This window comes from Rousettus aegyptiacus, unplaced genomic scaffold (assembly GCF_014176215.1).
Source record: "Rousettus aegyptiacus isolate mRouAeg1 unplaced genomic scaffold, mRouAeg1.p scaffold_m13_p_5, whole genome shotgun sequence".
Lineage (NCBI taxonomy): Eukaryota > Metazoa > Chordata > Mammalia > Chiroptera > Pteropodidae > Rousettus > Rousettus aegyptiacus.
The window spans coordinates 76,854,340-76,874,077 of record NW_023416308.1 but is presented as its reverse complement, the minus strand read 5'-3'; the positions used below and the strand labels follow the sequence as shown (position 1 = coordinate 76,874,077).

The 19,738-nt window shown below is 51.9% G+C and overlaps 1 protein-coding gene across 3 annotated transcripts in view; it reads right to left on the bottom strand.

The window, feature by feature from the left end:
- The window catches only part of PDE2A (phosphodiesterase 2A), a 95,083-nt gene that overhangs the window by 60,132 nt on the left and 15,213 nt on the right, over positions 1 to 19,738 (bottom strand). For 2 of the 3 annotated variants that reach the window (XM_016157976.2, XM_016157974.2), the window contains exon 2: positions 536 to 602. In XM_016157976.2, the coding sequence (XP_016013462.2) occupies positions 536 to 554 (19 nt within the window). In that variant the 5' untranslated portion in view covers positions 555 to 602. Of the gene's footprint in view, positions 1 to 535; positions 724 to 19,738 lie in introns of those variants that run through there. The other variant, XM_016157975.2, reaches the window with a different exon arrangement.

Sequence of the window (19,738 nt, the reverse complement as noted above, 5' to 3'; positions counted from 1 at the left end):
CCAGGGTACGGTCCCAGGTGAGGACTGAAGTCCAGATGTTTGAATGGGAATCTGTTTGGGGGAACAGATGAGGCTGTGGAGTGAAGATTCAGGAGCTTAGGGTGAGGCCCAGCTCGGAGGTGGGGTCCTGGCTGAGAGCAAGGGGCTTGAGTGCTCTGGTATGCGTGGAGTCTGATATATGTGGTGGCAGTTCAGGGGTCTGGGCAGGGATCCTCCACTAACCGGGGAGGCAGGGGGTTACAGACTTAAACAGAGCTGTTGGTGTAGATTAGGGTCTCACTGTGGATTGTGAGTTCAGTGCTTGGGGTAGGGTCCCGGATCAGAGTCTGAGGTGAGGTTTGGACTGTGAGCTGGGGCTTCATGGGCTTCCGGGCTGGGCTGCAATCAGAACTAGGGGAGGGGTTCCCATCCTGAGGAAAGCTCAGTGTCAGGGTGGACCATGAAGTCGGCGACTGCACGCTCCGCCAAGGACCCGGCTGGGCGCTGCCGGACACCCGCTTCTCCGCGTGCCCAGCGCGGGCGGGGGCTCCCTTACCTGCAGGCTGTCGGCGCATGGCGGCGGCGGCTGCTCGTCCGGCTTAAGGAAGACCTGCTGGCCCCGCCTGAGGAATTGGACAACAGCGATGAGGATATGGTGCAGCACCAGGACCATGCTCGCAGCCGCCCGCCCGCCCGTCCGCCGGCCCCGCCGCTGCGCTCGGTCAGTGCGTCCGCGATAGCTTCCCTAAGTCCGCGCGACTGTCCTCCAGGGCCCCGCCCCGGACCGCCCACTCCCCGCCCCACGGCCACCGAGCCCCGCCCACTCCCCCCGCAACCCTGGACAGCACCTCTCAGCTAGTCCGATCTTCGGACTCCACCAGATCCCCCACCAAATTTCACCTCCCTTATCTCTCCGCTCTCAAGTCTTCCATCTCGTCCGCTATTAGGATCTCCGCCAGGTAGCTGGCCCCCAGCCTCCGCTCCCCTTCTCTTGCCCCTTTGCCACTCCTTTCGCTACCTCGCAGGGGTGGCCTCTCAGAGCCCCTCTCCCTTCCTAACATATCCTCTCCCCCCACCACTTAGAAAGTCCTGGAGCCAAGCCAGAGCCCAGCGCAGTGAAGGAGGGTGCGGGGGTGGAATAGAGGGGAAGGTGCCGCTGACACAGTACAAGGAGCTCTGGGATTTCTCCTCTTCCAGGAAAAAGGGGGGAAGTCAGGGAGAATTTTAGAGGTCGCTCGGAGACGGACAGGCCCTGGGAACAGCAGCAAATCTGTGAGGAGACACGTGCGCACAGACACGAGCGCAAACACGGATAGGCGCATCACTTCTGAGTAGGGGGTAGGAGCACTGGGACCCCAACACTGGGCAGGCAGGTCTGCGCTGGCGTCCTGAGAAGCCGGAGAGAGTGCAGGCCCCAGCGCCACACAATCCACAATTTTGCGGTGGGACCCGCGCGCCGGGAGCGTAGTTCTCCGCAGAGCGGCCTCTGCGCTCAGGCGCCTGCTACAGCCGTGACGCTCCTGCGCCCTCTGCTGTTCCATCGCTGCGGCGCAGCCCGGCCCTATTTGCCGTCTGCCTGGGGGGTGGGGAGTGGGGAGGGTCACCCGGATCAGCTCACTGCCTGGACGCACCCGGTTCCTAGCCTCTTGGCATAAGATCGGTTGCCGCGGTGCGACGTGTCTGGAATGGAGCGTGCGCCTGGCCTTTGCCAGCGACTTGCTGCATGACCTTGGTCAGATCCCCTCCCCGGTTTCTGGGCCTCAGTTTTCCCATCTCTTTCACAAGACTGCCAGAAGAATCAATGCTGAAAGGCAGCCAATTCTGACAGCCCTTGCTGTGGTCTGACCTGAATCCCTCCCACCGCACTGCAGACCCCTCTCTCTGCAACTCTCCTCTCCCCCTTTGAAGGGTGACTCAGTGAGCCCCCAGCCTCCCAGCCTCCCCACCTCACTGGGCTGATTCATCTGGGCCCTTTCTCCCTGGGGAGTGATTTCCTCAATGTTGAGTCACTGAGCCCAGTCTTGGACATAGTCCAGGCACCTGGCACACAGGCTGTGCCACCAGCCCAGGAGCAGCTCCTTCATGACAGGATTTCTCCCACCTTTCTTTCTGAGGCCCAGCTCTGGACATGTGGCTTCTGCTCAAACACCTGCAGTGACTCTCTACCACCAGGACAATAGAGCCAACCCCTCAGCCTGACATGGCAGACTCTAAGTTAGAACTGGCTTGTTTTTCCAGCTTTGACCCTCTCATCACCATTCCTTAAATTTATACTTCCTGCTCTTCTCAGATGGGTGAATGACTCATTCTCACCTCCAGGCCTTACCCATGCCCCCCCCCCACCTCAGTGCCCTCCATATCCTGTCAGTCTACTTATCATTCAGGGGCCAGGCAGAGGCACACCTCCTCCAGGAGGCTACCTTAGTCCTATGAGTTCCCCTTGATGTGTCTTTCCTGGGAGTCATGCCTGGAGGCATGGGGAGGGATGGGGAAGCATCTCTGTCACTAAGTGATCCAGACCAAGTCAATGTATTTTACTGCAATTTCAAACTGGGGTCAAATTGTCCTACTTATTAACACTATAAAAAAAATTACATGGGCTAAGATGTGTAAAGGTTCTAGCCTTTTTTGGCCTCAGTTTCTTGCTCTATAAAGAGGGTGACCAATGTAAGAGCTTATTGTAAAGAGTGAGTCTGAGCCCAGTGCACAAATCTCTTGGTTAATCCCTAGCACCTGTCACCGGGTCAGTCCTAGGCTCAAGCAGCCTTGGTGGGACACAGGTAACCAGGAGGGTATTGGCAAGAGATACTGGTTCTTCAGTGGAGCCCATCTCAAATCCCTCAGTCAAGGCCAACCCTGGCCAGGCACAGCTGCCATCTCTTGGGCTCCCAGCTCTAGGCAGAATCTCCACGGCACCCCTCTTGAGAAGTTACTTCTTAAAACTTACTTGGTCTCTCATACTATAGCTCAATAGCTGGGGCCCCAGGAACATGGTCTGTGCCTCCTTCGACTCAGAGAGATTTGTTTTGTGTCACTCCTTCAGATTCAAGCACTCCTCAGAGGATGCGAGTCCTAACTTTGCCATAGACTTGCTGTGTGATTCTGGGCAGGCTATTGCACCTCTCTGGACCTCACTTGTCCCATCTGTGAAATGGTAACACAGATTCAAAAAACAAATTTTCTCTTCTTCCTCCTCCTCCTCCTCCTCTTTGTGATGCTTGGCAGGGTACAAAGCACTTTTGCAGACATCTCCTCATGTAATCTTTGAAATTCTTCAATCAGTCCCCTCTCAGAAGAGGCAATTAGGCTCCTTGAGGTGGCAAGGTGACAGGACTTGCCTGAGTTCTCATGGCTGGAAAGTGACCCTTGCTCCAAGACTAGGACTTCTCCACTCCCTCAACTCTATATTCTGTGATTCTGAGCTGGGTTCTCACCTTGGCTCATGGCTTGGACACCCCCCAAATCCCAGATATTTTTAAATGTTCCCAGGTGATTCTAATTTATTGCCAGGTTTACAAACCCTTGATTATGCATCTTGTCCCTGGTTGACTTCGGTCCCATGGTATCAAGGGTCAGGGATGGCTCCTAAGGACTAAGTATATACACCTGCAGCTAGGGGTTCTGTGTTTGAGGGGCTTTAACACTTATTCAGCACTTACTATGTGCCTCCCATTTCATCTTAACAGCAGTAGAAGGCAGGATCTATTATTAGCCGTATTTTACAGATAAGAAAAACTGAGGCCCAGGAAGACTAAGTAACTTGCCTATACAGCTAAGTAACTTGCCTATGACTATACAGCTAGTAAGTAATGGAGCCAAAATTCAAACCTAGGTTGTCTGACTCCAATCTATGCCTTAAATTCATTCATCTCTTGAAGAAAGGCATGTGAGAAAAATAGATTTTCCCATTTTTCCTCCTGTCCCTAACAATGCAGTGACTGAGGGCCCTCCATTCCCAGTCTCAGAACCTTCTGCTCATCTCTGCCACAGGAATGGCTGGCCCAACCCCTCCTGTCACCTCTTTTCTTCTCCCCACATTATGGGTGACTCTAAGCTGCCCAGTGGCCCATCTACCTCACAGTGGGTATTTTAGGAAAAGGTGACTCAGCTGAGAGCCTGGGTACTGGGCCCACTTACCCTCGGGCCCTGTCCAGGAATCGGCCCTCCCTCGTTCCTAATAATGACAACTTTGGGCCACTGCTTACAAAGCATGTCCTTACCTAGGACTGGTGTGCAGACTTTCCTGCTTGCCATCTCTCCATCTGAGAGTGTGGCATCAGCACACCCTCAGCAGACCCCAGATCTGCTCCCATCCCCCATGACCATGTGTCCTTCCATGAGCCTGTCACGTGCCCAACATTCATCTATCCTGTTGCTGTTAACCATGACCAGACTACTGGAAGCTCTGGTTCAAACCTCAGCCCTACTCTGACATGCTGGGTGATTTCAGGCAAAGCTCTGGCCCTCTCTGGCCTCAGACTTCTCAGGAGCTGTGAAGGTTGGCCTGAATCTCTTTAAGGGCTTAGGCAGCTCATGTAGAGGGAGGCAGGATCCAGGTAGACCTAGCTGGGCAGAAGGCAGCTCTCCTGAGTAGGCAGGCCTGCTCAGGCGCACTAGGCCCAAGGACTGAGCAAGGACCAGATTGTAGGAGAGAGTGTGTGTGACTCAGTCTCTCCATAACTTGGAGTGGAGCCCATGGACAAAAAGAGGGCTCCACCATCCAAGGGGCCCTGCAAAGGAACAATCTAAGAAGCATCCTGGAGGAAGCTAACATCTCTGAAGGTTCTGGGTCCATTTGAGCCTGTCCTCAACACTTCAGCCCTGGAAAGTCCACGGGGTGTGAGTCACCCTTAGGTAGCTTACACATGTGTGCATGTGTGTAAGTCCACAAGCATGATATGGGTGAGGGAGGAAGAGGGTATGAGTACAGGTTTATAAATTTGTATCTTTGTGAAGATGTGTGATACTTCCATGGTAGAGCTGAATAGGTGTGTGTACACATGTGTATCTACAGAATGTGCATATGCTGTGTATGCAAACAGGTATGTGTCCGTGTGCAGATGTGAGCATGTATGCACACATGCAGATATGTGTACAGTTGTGTGTGTGCATAAGTGTTCAAGTATGACACATATATATATGCATTCATGTGTGAATGTGAATACATATGTGTGAGTTTGTGTGTATCCAAGTCCACACCAAACAGAGGAGCTACCTGTAGCCACTAGCCCAGGTCAGCTCTATGTGTCTGTTGGCTGTGGCTCCAGATGTGAGGGTTTCCCTCATAGGGAAAGAATCTGGCCATAGGCAGGTACTGGGGACAATACAAATTTGGGCTTTGGGTGGTCAGGGCCCGCTCTGAGAGCCCCTGCAGCAGCTCTGAGTATGAAAGAGCACAGGGTGAGTGAACTCAGGCCCGTGGGATGAGGGGGTTGGGGTGGGTCAGCCACAGGTCTCATTCATTTCCATATCATTTTCATGTTATTTCCATATACATTTGCCTTGTCTGCAGAAGATGGCTGGCTCCATGACCCTAGAAGAGGAAGGGAACCTACGATTCTAGTCCAGGACTAATCCAGGATCTGCTGGCACACTTTAGGTTTGAGGTTCAGGGGATTTGGCACACCTTCAGCCTAAGTATCTGCTTCTTATCATCCATAAGCCCTAAGATCTTTCTGCTAAAAGGCTGCCATAGGCCATACACAATCATACACACACTCACTGTCTTTCCACAGATACATACTCTTCTCAGTCCTACACATATCCCTTCCTATAGACATGCTCATATGGCTCCTACACAGAGAGGCACAGGTGGGCACACCTGCCCCCATGCCTCCTTCGAGGACCACTGTACCTCCTTCTCCCAGACACCCATGCCTGCTGGAGTCATCTTTTCTTCACCCAAGACTGAGCCTGCCCCACTCGCATGGCTCCCCATTGCCCACAGGATAAAGTTAGAGCCCTGGTCTTGGACTTCAAAAGCTTTAACACACACCCACCACCACCCTGCCCCCCGAAAAACTTCCTTTCCTGCTACACCCAAACTCTGCCTTCAGCCATACATCCCGGCCACCAGTCCTCCAGCCAGCACCTCCCATTACTCCTCCATACTCCTGCCAGGTGCTCAGCCTCCTCACTGTGCTGTCTGCTCCAGGGGACAGTACTCTCTGTTTTGCTCATTTCTGTGGCCCCAGCACCTAGAACAAAGCTCGACCCAGAGGAGTTGATCAAAAAGACATCTATCAACCATACAAATCAGAGGGAGAATCTCCCTACCGGCCTGGTCTTTCCCCTTATGTAGGATTTGCCCAACTGTATTTGCTTCCCTGTGTGCCTCCCCCATCCAACCCAGTGCTCCTCCGGGAAGATCCCAGGGCATTGTGACCCTCATAATGAGGCACAGGGATGTCTGGAAGGTGGGGCCACCTGGGCCAATCACACAAAGCCCAGAGAAGAGGCCTCCTGACCACCTTTCCCCATGGAAGCCCCCTTCTGAAGTCACCCTGACTGGTGATCCAGCCTTTGCTTGCACACTTCCAGAAACAGGGAGCTCACTTTCTTCGAAGCCAACCCCCTCCCTTGTGAGATGGCTCTGCCTGATGCTGACTCCTCCTACAGCACCATCCTGTCAAACTCTGATTATTCTGAGCCACAATTCCCATGGAAACCAGGAAGGAAGATGAGCAAAAGAAGTGGCAGATTCCAGCTTTCTCAGCAGCTCTACCAATCTTCTCAGCTTTGGGCGGAGGTAGGAAAAGGAGCTCTTGGCTCTTATCCTACCCCAGGGACAGGTAAATGGGTTCAAGGTGCCTGGGTTCCCCTAACCCCAACTATCATCCTTAGGAGCCTGGGGCAGAGCAGAGAGTACAATGTGAGAAACTCTTCAGCAACTTCCGCTGAGCCCCATCCCCTCACCAAGCCCCACCCCCTCACTGAGCCCACTCCTCATCCTCTATGCCTCGACCTACCCCATCTTTTCTCATTGGTGCCTCCTGCCTTCCAGTCTGCTGGACCTAGTGGGGCTGGGGGGCTTTCCTGATTCCAGACCTAGGATACTTCCTCCTGAGCCTTGGCTGGCAGGCTGGGTGGATGGAGGACGGTAGACTGGCCCCCACCCAAGAGTGGCTATCCAGAGTCCCACCCAGCCCTGCCTGGACAGCTGTAGCCCACAGGCTGCCCAGCTTTCCTTCACTGGCTATTCCTGGGCTGGCCCTCCTCCAGAGGTGCCTCAGGCTACAGTCAGTCACTGACCCCAGCACTCCCCCATGCACACACCGTAAGGGCTAGCAAAGCACAAAAAAGTCTAAGAAGAAAGAAAGAAGAAAGAAAGAAAGAAAGAAAGAAAGAAAGAAAGAAAGAAAGAAAGAAAGAAAGAAAGAAAGAAAAAGAAAGGGAAGGAGGAGGGAGGGAGGGAGGGAAGGAGGAAGAAAGAAAAGAAAAGAGAAGAAAAGAAAAGAAAAAAGAAAAGAAAAGAAAAGAAAAAAGAAAAGAAAAAAGAAAGAAAAAGTCTCAGTAACAAGGACCCAAGGCTTCATGCTCTGAAAACTCCCTGCCAACTGAGAAACTGTCTTATAGCGAGGCCCCAGTGTGTGGTTCCAAGAACAAGCAGAGCTTTGTGTTCTAAGAAAATCAGAGCCTCTATTATAACGCCCCATTATTTGAAGTCTGTGCTTCTTACATTCTATAAAAATAAGAACCTGGAGTCCTGAGATGTAGGCGCCCAAGATCTTAACATTCTATTATTCTAATTGCCAGGGCTCCAGAACTCCAACATCAGGGTTTCTGCCCCTATGAACCCAGTGGTCTGTGGGCTCGAGCCTTCACGAATACCAGGTAAGAGCAAACTCCAGTTTACTTCTGCACATGTGAGGTGCATTCTAGCCTCCATCTTTTTACTTACATCCTTGTCCATGGGGGCTTAGAAGAGAGGAGGGTTCCATTGCCCTCCTCTCTGCTAATTAAAATTTAACTTGAAAAGGGAAGGGAAGGCATTGCCATCAGTAACTACCTGCTGAGCACCAGGCCCACTCAGTTGATCCTCTCATTTAATCCTGAGATTATGAGCCCCATTTTACAGTTGATAAAACTGAAGTCCCGGGACGTGAGATATTTGTCTAAAGTCACATAGCTAGAAATAGTAGAGTAGCAACTCAAACCTTGCCCCTGGCAAACCTGTGCCTCCCAGTAACAGGCTGGCTCTCCACAAGATCCTGCCCATCCCCACTTCCAGGCCCCTCCTGTTTTAGGGCCACACTGGAGCAGCTACTCCCACCTCAGTGGTCCCCCAGCTCCAGAAAGCAGAGACCTTTGTTCCCTCTTCTCTAGCCTCCCCAAGCTGGAGGCAGCCTAGAGCCTACCAGTTTTCCTGTCCTGATTGATCAGGTGCTAGCTTGGTTGCAAAGACTCCGTGGTGGGACTGGGAGATGTGGCGTTTGTTTCTAAGCACCCGTCGCTATGGAAGCCAGGTGCCGCCGGCCCAAAGCCTAGCAACAAGGTGCAGTGTGGTTCAGGGTGGAAGGCATTGTCAGGGGCTTCTGAGGAAGCTGGAAAAGGGGAAGGGGCGGATTACTCCATTCTCCAGGCTGGAGGGCTGGACCTGCCACCTTGGTTGGGCTGGTGGTGGGGAGACAGGAGGGAGAGGGGGCAGGACCAGGCAGGTCCTGAAAGACTGAGACCCAGAGATAAGGGCAGAGACAGGCAAAGAGAGTCCAGAGACAGCAAAATGCAGAGACACCAAAAGGCAGAGACACCATCAGAGAGAGGGAGATGTGGGAAGGAGGAAGAAGACAAGAACTGGTCGGAGTTGTGGAGACCACTTAGACGATTGGCAGGAGAGACCTGACTCCCAGACAAGCCAACTTCCAGGGAGAGAGAAGACATGCCAGAGAGCAGAAGGAAGCCCCAGGGGAATGACAAAGATGGATAGATGGCGACGGGAGGAGATAAGCCTGAGGCAGGAGACAATATAGAGGCAGATAATAAAAGAAGAGAGGACTAGGAATGGAGGGGCAGGTAGGGCCATGCAGACTGGGCAGCTGAGCAGACAGTAGCAGGGCAAGATGGCAGCAGTATGAGGACAAGGGGACCAAGGTCACAGGGATACTGAGCTGGCCCTAGTCCTGGCACCTATCCTGGGTCTGCCTTTCTGTGGCATGGGTGTTACCAGCCTTGTACCCCCACTACAACCACCTGGCCTCTTCTGCAGAACACAGAATCATCCAGACACAGACCCTCAGAAGAGAGACTGGTCAGAGGTCCTGAAGTCTCTCTTACCCCCCAGACCGGGTATTGCCTAAGATCATCCAGCAAAGCAGCTTCTGAAACAGGAAATCAGGCCTCGGGAACTGCAGTCCAGAGCTTCCTCCCCACCTTCACCTGAGTCTGACCACTCCTCGGTTACCCATGGAGGCATCTTCAGTATAGAAAGCACATTTGTCCCCTGACCAGAGTGAATGTGCCTAACATGGGCCCCATTCACTCCCTTCTTCCTCAACAAAAGGCCCGGTATTGGGGCCCTGGGGACCCACAAATGGAGCAGACAGCATCTGGTGGGGAGATGGTCCACAGTTGTCCCTCTTGGGGGTGTGACTGGGGAAGGCAGGCTCTGGGGAACCCAGTGTGGCCTGGCCCTTTGGCAGCAAGGAAGTGGCAGGCACTTGATTAATTGACACTTAATTAATCTTCACCGTAACCTATTAAAAACAAGAAGACTGGGGTCCTCAAAAGGAAAGTAACTTGCCCTAACCACCACCAGCAAATGAGGTACCTGAAGCAGGACTCGAACCCAGGTCTCTTGGGGCCAGTACAAATTAAAGAGCCTGGTGGAGGCTCCTCTGCCAGGGTGGAGGCAGCTGCTCCAGAAAGGGGGGCAACCCCAGCCTGCACAGGGGCCCTTCCCAGAGGGAAAATGGGGCTAGGCCCCAAGCTCTTCTCTGGCCACCAATCCTCAAATCCTAGCTCCTCCATTTCCTGGATATAGGACCTTGTACAAATCACTGAACCTCTCTGAGCCTCAGTTTTCTTATCTGTACAGTGGGGTTACCAATAGTACCCAACTAATAGGATGAATGAGATTATGTGCACAAAGTTCTGACACAATGCTTGTCATACAATACTTTTTGATATATAAACACTTTTATTACTGTTATTGTGAGTATGTGTGTGTGCGTGTGTGTGTGCGCGCGCATACACACATGCATGTATGCATGTGTAAGTACCCTTGGAAGGTCCAGGAGGGATTTCTGGCCCTCCAGCAAGGGTTAGAGGCTGCTCTCTAACCCTCAATCCCCCCTAGAGTAGGGGCTGCAGCCATATTCTCAGCTCAGCCTCAGAGAAGGAGGACCTACTGCATCCCCCCACCCCCACCACACACACACAAAACCCTGTGCTGGGTGAGACTATATGAGGGAGATGGATAGCTTCGTGGCCACCAAGCAGTACTGGTGATTAGGAGGCTAATAGCCCAGCATCTGAAAAGGAATGGGAGGAAGGCTAAACTGTGGGGCCATCCATCAAAGCTAGCAGGCCCCGGGGGGTGGAAGAGAGGCAAGGGGACAGCTGCGAGGTGGGGGAAGTGTAGACAAGCTAAAGGCCAGGCAGCCAGGCTCAGCCCAGCACTGATCCATTCAGTAACCCTGAGTGAGTCACTGTAACCTCGGGACCTCAGTTTCTTCATCAGGACAAGGGGAGATAAATGGTTCTCTCTGCCTGGCTAAGTTCCAGCCACAGCAGACCCAATATCAGGCCCCAGGCCCAGAGGAGCTCTGGGGAGGATGTGAGGGGTTCGGGGATGCTCTTAACCTCCTACAGGTGCCCAACTCAGCTAAAGAGCTCTGAGGGTACAGAGTAAGGGTATGTGGCAGTGTCTGGGCTAGGAACCTTAGGACCCTAGTTTGAATCAATTTATGACCCTGATCCCTTGCTGACCTTAGCCAAGCCCCTGACTTCTCAGGTCCTTTACTGAATGCCCTCCCCCACTACCACTACCACACACATGCCCAGTCAGAGGAACGAAGGGCCGTAGCACAGATTTTGTCCATGTAAACCTCGCTCAAGCTGAGAGCAAAGTCACCCCTGGGCGTTCCCCACCTTTTGGAGGTAGCAGTTATCTGGAAAAATCCTGTCCAGAAAGTCTGGGGCAGGAGGTTCTGTCTGGGGTCTAGTGGGATCTTTGCAGGGTCCATAGTCTCAGTCTGTCTCTAATGACTTCTGTGAGTTTAATCAAGTCACTTAACTCTCTGGGCCTCAGTTTCCCTATCCCTAAAATCAAACAAGCAACACTAAAAATCTTCAGGGCTCCTCTTTCCATCTGGGACAAACTCACAGCATTCACTCCCTCCCAGTCCTTCCCCAGGCTCCCTGCTACACAGACTACACTCAGGCTGCTCTGGACTTTGTCAATCCCCCATCCTTCTCTATGTTTCACCTCTGGACTCATGCCTCTTGTTCACCAGTCCACCTCTGGACTGCTGCCTCTTTGAAAAATCTCTTCTTCATTCAATAGGGCCAGAGGTATCACTTCCCTCTGCAAAGCCATTTGCATGTCTCCTGACAGAGCTAAGCCAGACCCCCTTGCAGTGGCCCCTACACACCTTCTCTGGAGTGTCTATACCCCCGTCTCATCAAGCTCCCAAGGGAGAGAGGCCAGGCTGGGCCTGATTCCCAGGGTCAGGGGAAAAGGCGAGCAGGTCAGAGCCTCCAATAGGGATGGAGCTTAAAGAGAACGGAAGGAAGAGAAAGAGAAAGAAGAGAGGGAGGAATGAAAAGAGATAAGAAAGGAAGGAGGGAGAGAAACAACTGTGCCCAAGGTCCATTTGGAATGAACTTTAGTTCACTTCAGATGAAGCCCCCATGCCCTGGAGCGTGCCCCACCCCCACCCTCTTCTCTCCCCTTCCCCTTTGGGCCCCAGCCACTGTCACACACATCAGTACAAAGGCCCAGAGCCAAAGGAGTCTCTGGACTCTGCCGCTGCACCCTGACTGGAGGCTAAGAACACGCCTGGTCGTCATAGCGATGTTGCGATGCTGTCATCACTAATTCATCGCCCTAGCCCTGGGAGGCCAGTGAGGTGTGAGGAGAGCTGGTCAGAGCTGATCAGAGCATCCACCGGGAGCAGAAGTCTTGGAGCTGTGGGCCTGGGGGAGGGTCAGGGATTAAACTCCACCACACCGTCCAGCTGTGTCCTCCCCTCAGTCTCCCAATACCCTGGGAGGAAAGAGGAGCACCAACCTTTCCCTTGTCTGTCCTGTGCACCCACTGTGTGTCCTGCTCAGCCCAACCGCAGAGGTGGGGGTCAGTGAATCCTAGGATAGGAAGCCATCCACCTCAATGCCTGTGAGCAGAGGTCCATGTCCTGCCGTCTCCAATAGGGCAGGGGGATGTCCTTCCTAATGTCACAGGGGCTGAAAAGGGGTAGTGAGAAGGGGGAGGAAAGGAGCCCATACTGTGCCCCCTCCAAGCAGGCATATGCCAGACATTCCTAAAAAAGTAACTCATTCGGTCCTCCCAGAAAACTTACAGGGTCGGGATTATTACTCCATTTTACAGATATCTGCATGTTCTCCCTTCCTAAATTCTTCCAGCCAATCCCATCTCCTCCTCTGAGGAGCCTTTCAGGATGCCCCGCCCTGCACCCATCCCCTCTCCTCTGCATTCCCAGTGATGATGGGAGAGGGTCTTGGTCTTTGAAGTCGGATTGGGCTGCTGGCTCCTCTTTCCCTCACCCGGAGTTGTGAAGGGCACACAGAGTGGATCCTCCCATGCCAGTTACCGTCTGGGAGACGGGAAGACCACGCCCATGAACAAAGGCTGGAGCTGTCCGCAGTTCTGAACCCACCCAAAACTTTCCCAGGGAGTCTTTTTTTTTTTTTTTTTTTCCTATTGGAATTCACCTGTTCCTCAGCCTGGGGGAGAAAGGTTAGACTCCTCCTGTGAGGCACCCCTGCCTGCCTCTGACCTAGTTCCTTTATTTCCAGAACCTCCAACAAGGAACCCATTCGGAGCAGGAGAATGGGCGTGAAACTAACCTGCATTCACTCAACAAGCATTCACTGAACACCGACTATGTATAGCCTATGAATGGAGTTTGAGATACAATAGTAAATAAAACAACTAATTTCTGCCCTCTTGGAGATTTTAGTCCTGTAAAGTCAACACTAGGGTTTGCTTTACATACGTTAACCTACTTGATTCTTACAATATGTATGAAGGTGGGTATTATGCCCATTTTACAGAGAAGAAAACTAAAGCTTGAGGTGAAAGGAGACTGCCAAAGGCTACACAGCTGGTGACCAGCGAAGGCGGGATACACATCCAGATATGTCTGACCCCACATATCATTCTTGTTCCATTCCTGGGTGGGGTGGGGGGATCACGGACCTAGTTCCTGCCCTCAGAGTTCGTAATCTAGTTTACCTGTCCCAGTTCTCCAACAAGCACCACTGGAAAGTGTTGCTTGAATCTGATCTGAATCCCTCCTGCTGTGCTCTCACTTGGCCTTTGTTGGGACCTCGGTGGGGCAGAGGATCCGCTTTCCTCTCCTTGCAAACACCTGGGTGCTTCCATGAGCTCCCAGTTCTTTCTCCACCCCCACCTTGCACAGAGACCTCCCCCAACAGGAGGGAGTGAGGTGTGTGTGCTAAAAATACATTAATCCCTCCCTGCTTGTGCTCTAATTAAGCTGAGTGAGTCACTACTTTAAGTAATTTATTGCTAGTTATATAATTGCTTTAATATTTGGTTCTAGAACTGGGGAACAAAAGTGGCCCCCTTCTTTTCAGGGAATTGCTAATCCGCAGAAGAGTTTATGGTCCCTAGTGGGGAGCAATAGGGAGAAAAGTGGAGTCATCTTGGACAGGCCCCTGCTCCAGTCTGGACCAACGTGTGGCCATGTCCCTCAAGGCCTCAGGGCATACCTGATTCTAGGAGGAGTAGGTTTGTGGGAACACCAACCCTCTACTCTATCACCCATTCCGAGGATTTCTGAGGTCACCACTCCCAGTTGACTAAGTCCTCAAACTGAAAGCCCATCTTGAGGAAACAGTGTCCTGAGCACCCCTTCCCCTCCTTGGCCTTGCTGGCCCTGCCAGTCCACCGAAACCAAGGCCCAGAGAGGACAAGCAGTTCCTTGGCATCTTCCAGCATGTCAGAGACAGCCCCACTCTGTGTGCCCAGTCTGTTAGTTCGAGGAAAACCCAGCACCTCTCACAGCCCTGTAAGAAGTCACCTCCCAAAGGGGAATCACTGCAAAGGGCACAAGAGAAGTTTGAGGGATGGTAAAATATTATTTTCTCAATTGAAATGGCTGTTACATGACTATATATTTATCAAAACTCATTGACTCATACACTTTAAATTGGCATTTTATTGTATATAAATTATACCTCAATAAAATAGATATAAAAAAAGATACATATTAAAAAATAAGTCACGCCCCTACCTCCTAAGCTTCCATAGCATAATAGCAGTGCAGAATCAGCAGCCATGCAGGAACTGAGGAGGGGAGGTGCAAAGAACCAGCTATAGAGGCACCAAGTAGGTGCCCACACAGCAGATGTTTGTTTCACTCAGTTCCAATGATCAAGAACTCACTAGGCACCTCCTGCGGGCACCTGCACATCCTTGATCTCAGTAGCTCTCCCTCTGCTCAGAGGAGCCAAAGTGCACACTATGTGCATTACACATTTTGTCTCATTTAATCCTCGCAGCAGCCCTAATGAGGTGGGCTCTATTACTGTCCCCTTTTTACAAATGAGGGAACACAGGTCCTGCAGCTAAGAATTGAGGGGCTGAGATTTGAACCAGGAGACAGTCCCCAAGGTTAGTGTTCATTATCATTTACCTCTACTACTAAATGGGAGGGGTTAGGAAACCACACACAGAAAACATACCTCTGACCCCAGGCATTGAATAATGAGGTTTTCACTAGGCTTAGAAGTAGAGGCGGGATACATCCAAGTAGAGGACAATTGAACAGTGTGTAAGATTAGAAAGGTGGCAAGAGGTAGGGCTGGCTTCAGGAAGGAGGGAACTAGGTCAGGCAGCAAGCCTGGAAGAAACACAAAAGAACTCAGATAGTCTGAAAAATGAGGCAGAGGGCATCCGGCTATGACAGCCAGAGGGTTAAATGCCCACTCAGGCCCTGAGCAGCCAGGGCTTCTCACTGCTGTTCCTGAGTCACTTCCCCCCAAATCTGTCTCTTCCTGGTTTCTTGGCTCTAATCGCCCACTCACAACCACAGTCACCACCTCAGTGGGCACAGGCCTTCATCTCAAAACTTGTCAAAGGCTGGCTGGAATACCATCAATGGAAGGGAAACGAAGACGGGAAGAATGACAGAAGTTAGTAAGGTGAAGGGAGAGGGCATTGAGTAAGGGCGTTCCAGATAAAGGGAACAGCATATGCAACAGCCCAGAGGTGAGAGATGCTACACAGGTGGGGAACCAAAGATAGCTTCCCGACCACCTGATAGACAGTCTGTGTCTGCGCTGAGTGTGAGTGTTGCCATGGATATGCACTCTGTGTGCACTGAGTCATGTCTGTGCTGCACACCTGGGTATGTATACCTGGGTTATGTGTACAGGTGTTGCAGTTCATTCCATTTCTGTTGTTTCTAGGTCAATTTTTAGATTCATCCTGTGTGTTTCTCAGTGTGCGTGTGTGTTGTGGGCCTCTCCATGTCTGTGTGCTGTTGTCTGCTTCTTTTTGTGTGGGCTTCTGTGTCTGTTGAATGTAGCTGGGACACTTGCAACTCAGGTAGCTGGGGCTGGGGGAGAAGCCTGGAGTGAGGGGGGTGCCATAGATGGGTGCTCTGGATTGTGCAAACTACAGGCCAGATGAGGCAGGGAGGGATGCCCTCCAGAGGGGAATCTAAATTGCCACACATCCCTGCACGGGTGGGTGGACACTGGGGAACTAGGGCCATAGCTCAGGTGGATGAGCTGGGGGGTGTGGGCTGTCACTCTTTTTCTGACCTGTCTACACAATTCACATGCCCCCCTCAAGCAGCCTTCTTGCCTTTCACCTTGTTTTCTGTAGTAGCCTCCCTGCTCGCTCTTCTAACTCACCCTTCACTTGGAGCTTCCTAAACTGAAAACTGACCATGGCCTGAATAAATCCTTCCACAGCCCCCACCCCAGTGCTGCCCAGACAGGGAGCAGAGTAGTCATGGCATAAAGTAGCTCCCATCCAAGATCAGATGACTAAGTGCATATGGGTGCACCCAGGAAGCCTTGGTGGTGCCCAGGGACCCACCAGGCCTCAGCGAATGTGACAAAGTGGGTGTTCAGAAGCAGGGCCTGGCTTCTGGCATCTGCTCTGAAACCAACCAGCTGTGTGACCTTAAGGAAGTCAGCACCCTCTCTAGGCTTCAATTTCCCAACATCCATTTGTCTTTCCAGGTCTCTACCCTTTCTGCCTCACTCTGTGCCCTGAAGGCCTACTTCTAGCATTGCTTTACCTGCTCCCTTGCTCTCTGGCCTCCAGTCTTGTTCTGCCAATGAGGGTGGGAGAGTAGGGAGTGAGAAGTGAGAGGACTGGGGTATTTACACCCTCACCCACCCCCCCTCCTCCGACAGCCCCTCTCAGATCTGGAGCACTCTCCTTGCCCCCGCAGGCCTCTCAGATGCTAGTCTCAGGTACCTCATGTTCTACTGGTTTCCGCATCCTGCTCCACCTTCATAATAGTTGCTCCATCAAACTGCCTTCAATTACATGATTTGAGTATGTCATCTGTTTACCCTCGACAAAATAGTGCTACCTTCTTGAAGGATAGTTGAGGTGATTAAACAAGGCAATTTTAAAATATGAAGGGCACTCTGTAAGCCTTAGTTCTCTCCATCTAGCCCCCAAACCCCATCCCACATAAAGCTGTGAGACAACTCTGTGTTCTCTGGTGGGGAGGGTGTAGACAACACCAAACTGCCTGCTTCCCTCCTCTCCTACCCAATCCCTGCCCAGCCCCCAGGACCAGGACGCCTCCACTTGTTCCACCTAGAGCCCCAGCCATGGGCTCACAATAGAACTCCCCACAACTCAGCACAAAGAAAGTTGTTTGCCTATCTGCTCCCACCCTGCCAATGTTAAATTGGCAAAGCCACTGCAGAGCAGCCCAGTTCTACCCATCATGCACCTATCTCCACCAGGGTCCTTGCATCCAGCCTCCTGCCTCCAATCCCAAACCTCCAGGAAGACACATTTCTCTCCAGTTCCTTAGGGAAGGGGATCCCCTTGCTATCAGCTGAACCATCTAATCTCACACCTTCGCACTGCCCAAGATGCCAGGGAGAGTACTCTGGGGCTCAAACCTTCCATGCTGAGTGGGCTTTGGCATGTCCTCCTCTCGCCCCTCCATAGTAGCTACAGCTTGAATGGACTTCAGAGAGCTTGCAACCAACTTCCCTGCTAGGGCAGGAGTCTCATCTGCAGCATTCCTAACCAGGCTGCCCAGCGCTGGCTCGTATCTCCCCACCCCATAGACAGGAAGTTCATTCCTCCTTCCCAAGGCAGCCCCTTCCTATGGAACTGCCCTGCCCTCCTTGCAGAGCCAAACAGGACCTCCAGGACTCTCCCACGGCCCCAGTGCTGTCTCAGTACTAAGAGCCTAAGGAGAGATTATAGGAAAAACCTATAACAGTAGAAACCTAAAAAAACATCTGATGCAAAGATGAGGAAATTGAGGCTTCCAGAGGAGGCTCCTCGCCTGGCCCCACCCCACAGCCAGGCTCCTCTCCATGGAGTCTCCACGCTCCATGGAATGACTGACTTCGCAAGTTCTCTGGAGGAGTCTCACAGCAGGCAGAATCACTGGTCCAAAATTCAAAGGCAGCATCTGAGGCCTGGGAGGAGTAGAAATGCCCAGGTAGGAGGTGGCCTCATGCCAAAGACTAGGATCTCTATTCTGAGCTCCCCACCTGCTCTAGAGCCTGAAGAGAGGGAGGGAGAAAGGTCAGACACACCCCTCTCTCTGCTTCAAGCCCTGTCATCTAGCCCTGGATCCTACTGTGTGACATTGGGTTAATCACCACCCCTCTCTGGGCTTCAATATTTGCACCTATACAACAAAAGGACTGGGCTGGGAGTCTCTGAAAATCTCTAGTGGGGTATGAGTATGGCCATTAAGCGTTCTCAGGAGACTGGAAACTAGTTGCCTCTCAGCCATGTCCAGCATCCCAACCTTATAGCCCTGGATCCTGGCTGACACAATGTGAGCCTGAACACAAAGACAACCTGTTCCTCCTAGGGCCTTCATTGGGGAGAGGGGTCCCAGAGTTCCCTGAAGGAAGCCCATCTCTACACATGACAGCCATCCGGCCCAATCCATACATATCTTGTCTCTACCTTTAGACAGGTGGGACCCAGGAGAAAGTGTTGAGTAGCCAGAACTAGGGTGTGGCCTTGCTGGGTCAGCAGAGCAGGTGATACCCATTCACTTATTCATACCCTCATGTTCAAACGTGGACATCCATATACACAGATATCCATACTCACACACAGTTTTACTGGAACATAGGTACCTAACACTCTACACAGTTACACACACACACAGACACATGCCACACTTGCATGTACATAACCATTTGCCAATGAATACGGCATTAAAAATGGATACACAAGTTCACACATATGAATCTGTCCACATTTTTATACAAACACTGGTCCATACACTCTCACCCTCTCAGACCTATATATACACACACAACTGGAAGCTCACAGTCAGGCACGCGCGCACACACACACACACACACACTCAAGATACAAAAAAAAACCCCACACAAATAAATCAACCAATCTTGCCCACATCTCTGTATCAAGCAATTCACAATGAAATAGAGAGCCAGACCTCAACTACAATGTCATTCTAAATCCATGTTCAAATCTAAGCCTGTCCCAAAACTATGAGAAAATTTCTCATCTGCTGGTTTAACTCCTCCAATGTCTCTCCTCAACCTTCCTTCCTCCCTATACTGTTTTAACAGGGCCCTCCCAGGGCTGGCTCAGTGGAAGTGGAGAACAATGGGCTGTCCTCTCTCCACTCTTCATCTCTGTTCCTTGTCCAGCCTCTTATCTCCCTCTCTCTGGCCTTTCAAGTGTAAGGAAGATCCAGGCTGGAATGGACAGTATGTGACAGCACCCCCTGCTGGACACATGTGGCATTACAGCACAGCTCTATACTACACAGTCATCACTCCCCAGGTTAGGGTGGAAGGGTGGGAGTAGGGTAAAAGGCGGGGGTGGGGGGGGGGAGGAGGAAGAGGAGGAGGAGGAGGAGGAGAAGAAGAAATTGAGAGGAAGTGGAGAAGAGAAAAAGGAGCAAGATGCTGGGAGCACCAAGTGTGGAGTCTTGAATTTCTCCACTCCAATCCATTCAGTCCAGGTTGCAAGATCAATCCTCCCAAAGCCTGACTCTAATCAGGTTCTGCCCCTGCTCAAAACCCTTGGGTAGATTCCAGTGGGCCACTGCAAGAAGTTCAAACTCTCAACCTGGACTCAGGTCTCTGAACTGGCTAGTCCACCTCTTAGCCTCATATCCCAAGGAGCCCAGCCCTTACCTTCTGTCCCCTGAGCTCAGCAGTTCCCCTGCTGAGGTGTCCAATTGTTTTTATCTTGCCTGCCCTAACAGGCCCAGCCCTTGCCACCTGGAATAATAATCTTGAGAAAGAGCAGAGCTTTGGGAGAGGACAGATCTTGTCTCCAGGGCTTCATCAGTCACTGGCTGAATACTTCTGGGCAAGTTATTTCCCCTCTCAGAGCCTGTTTCTT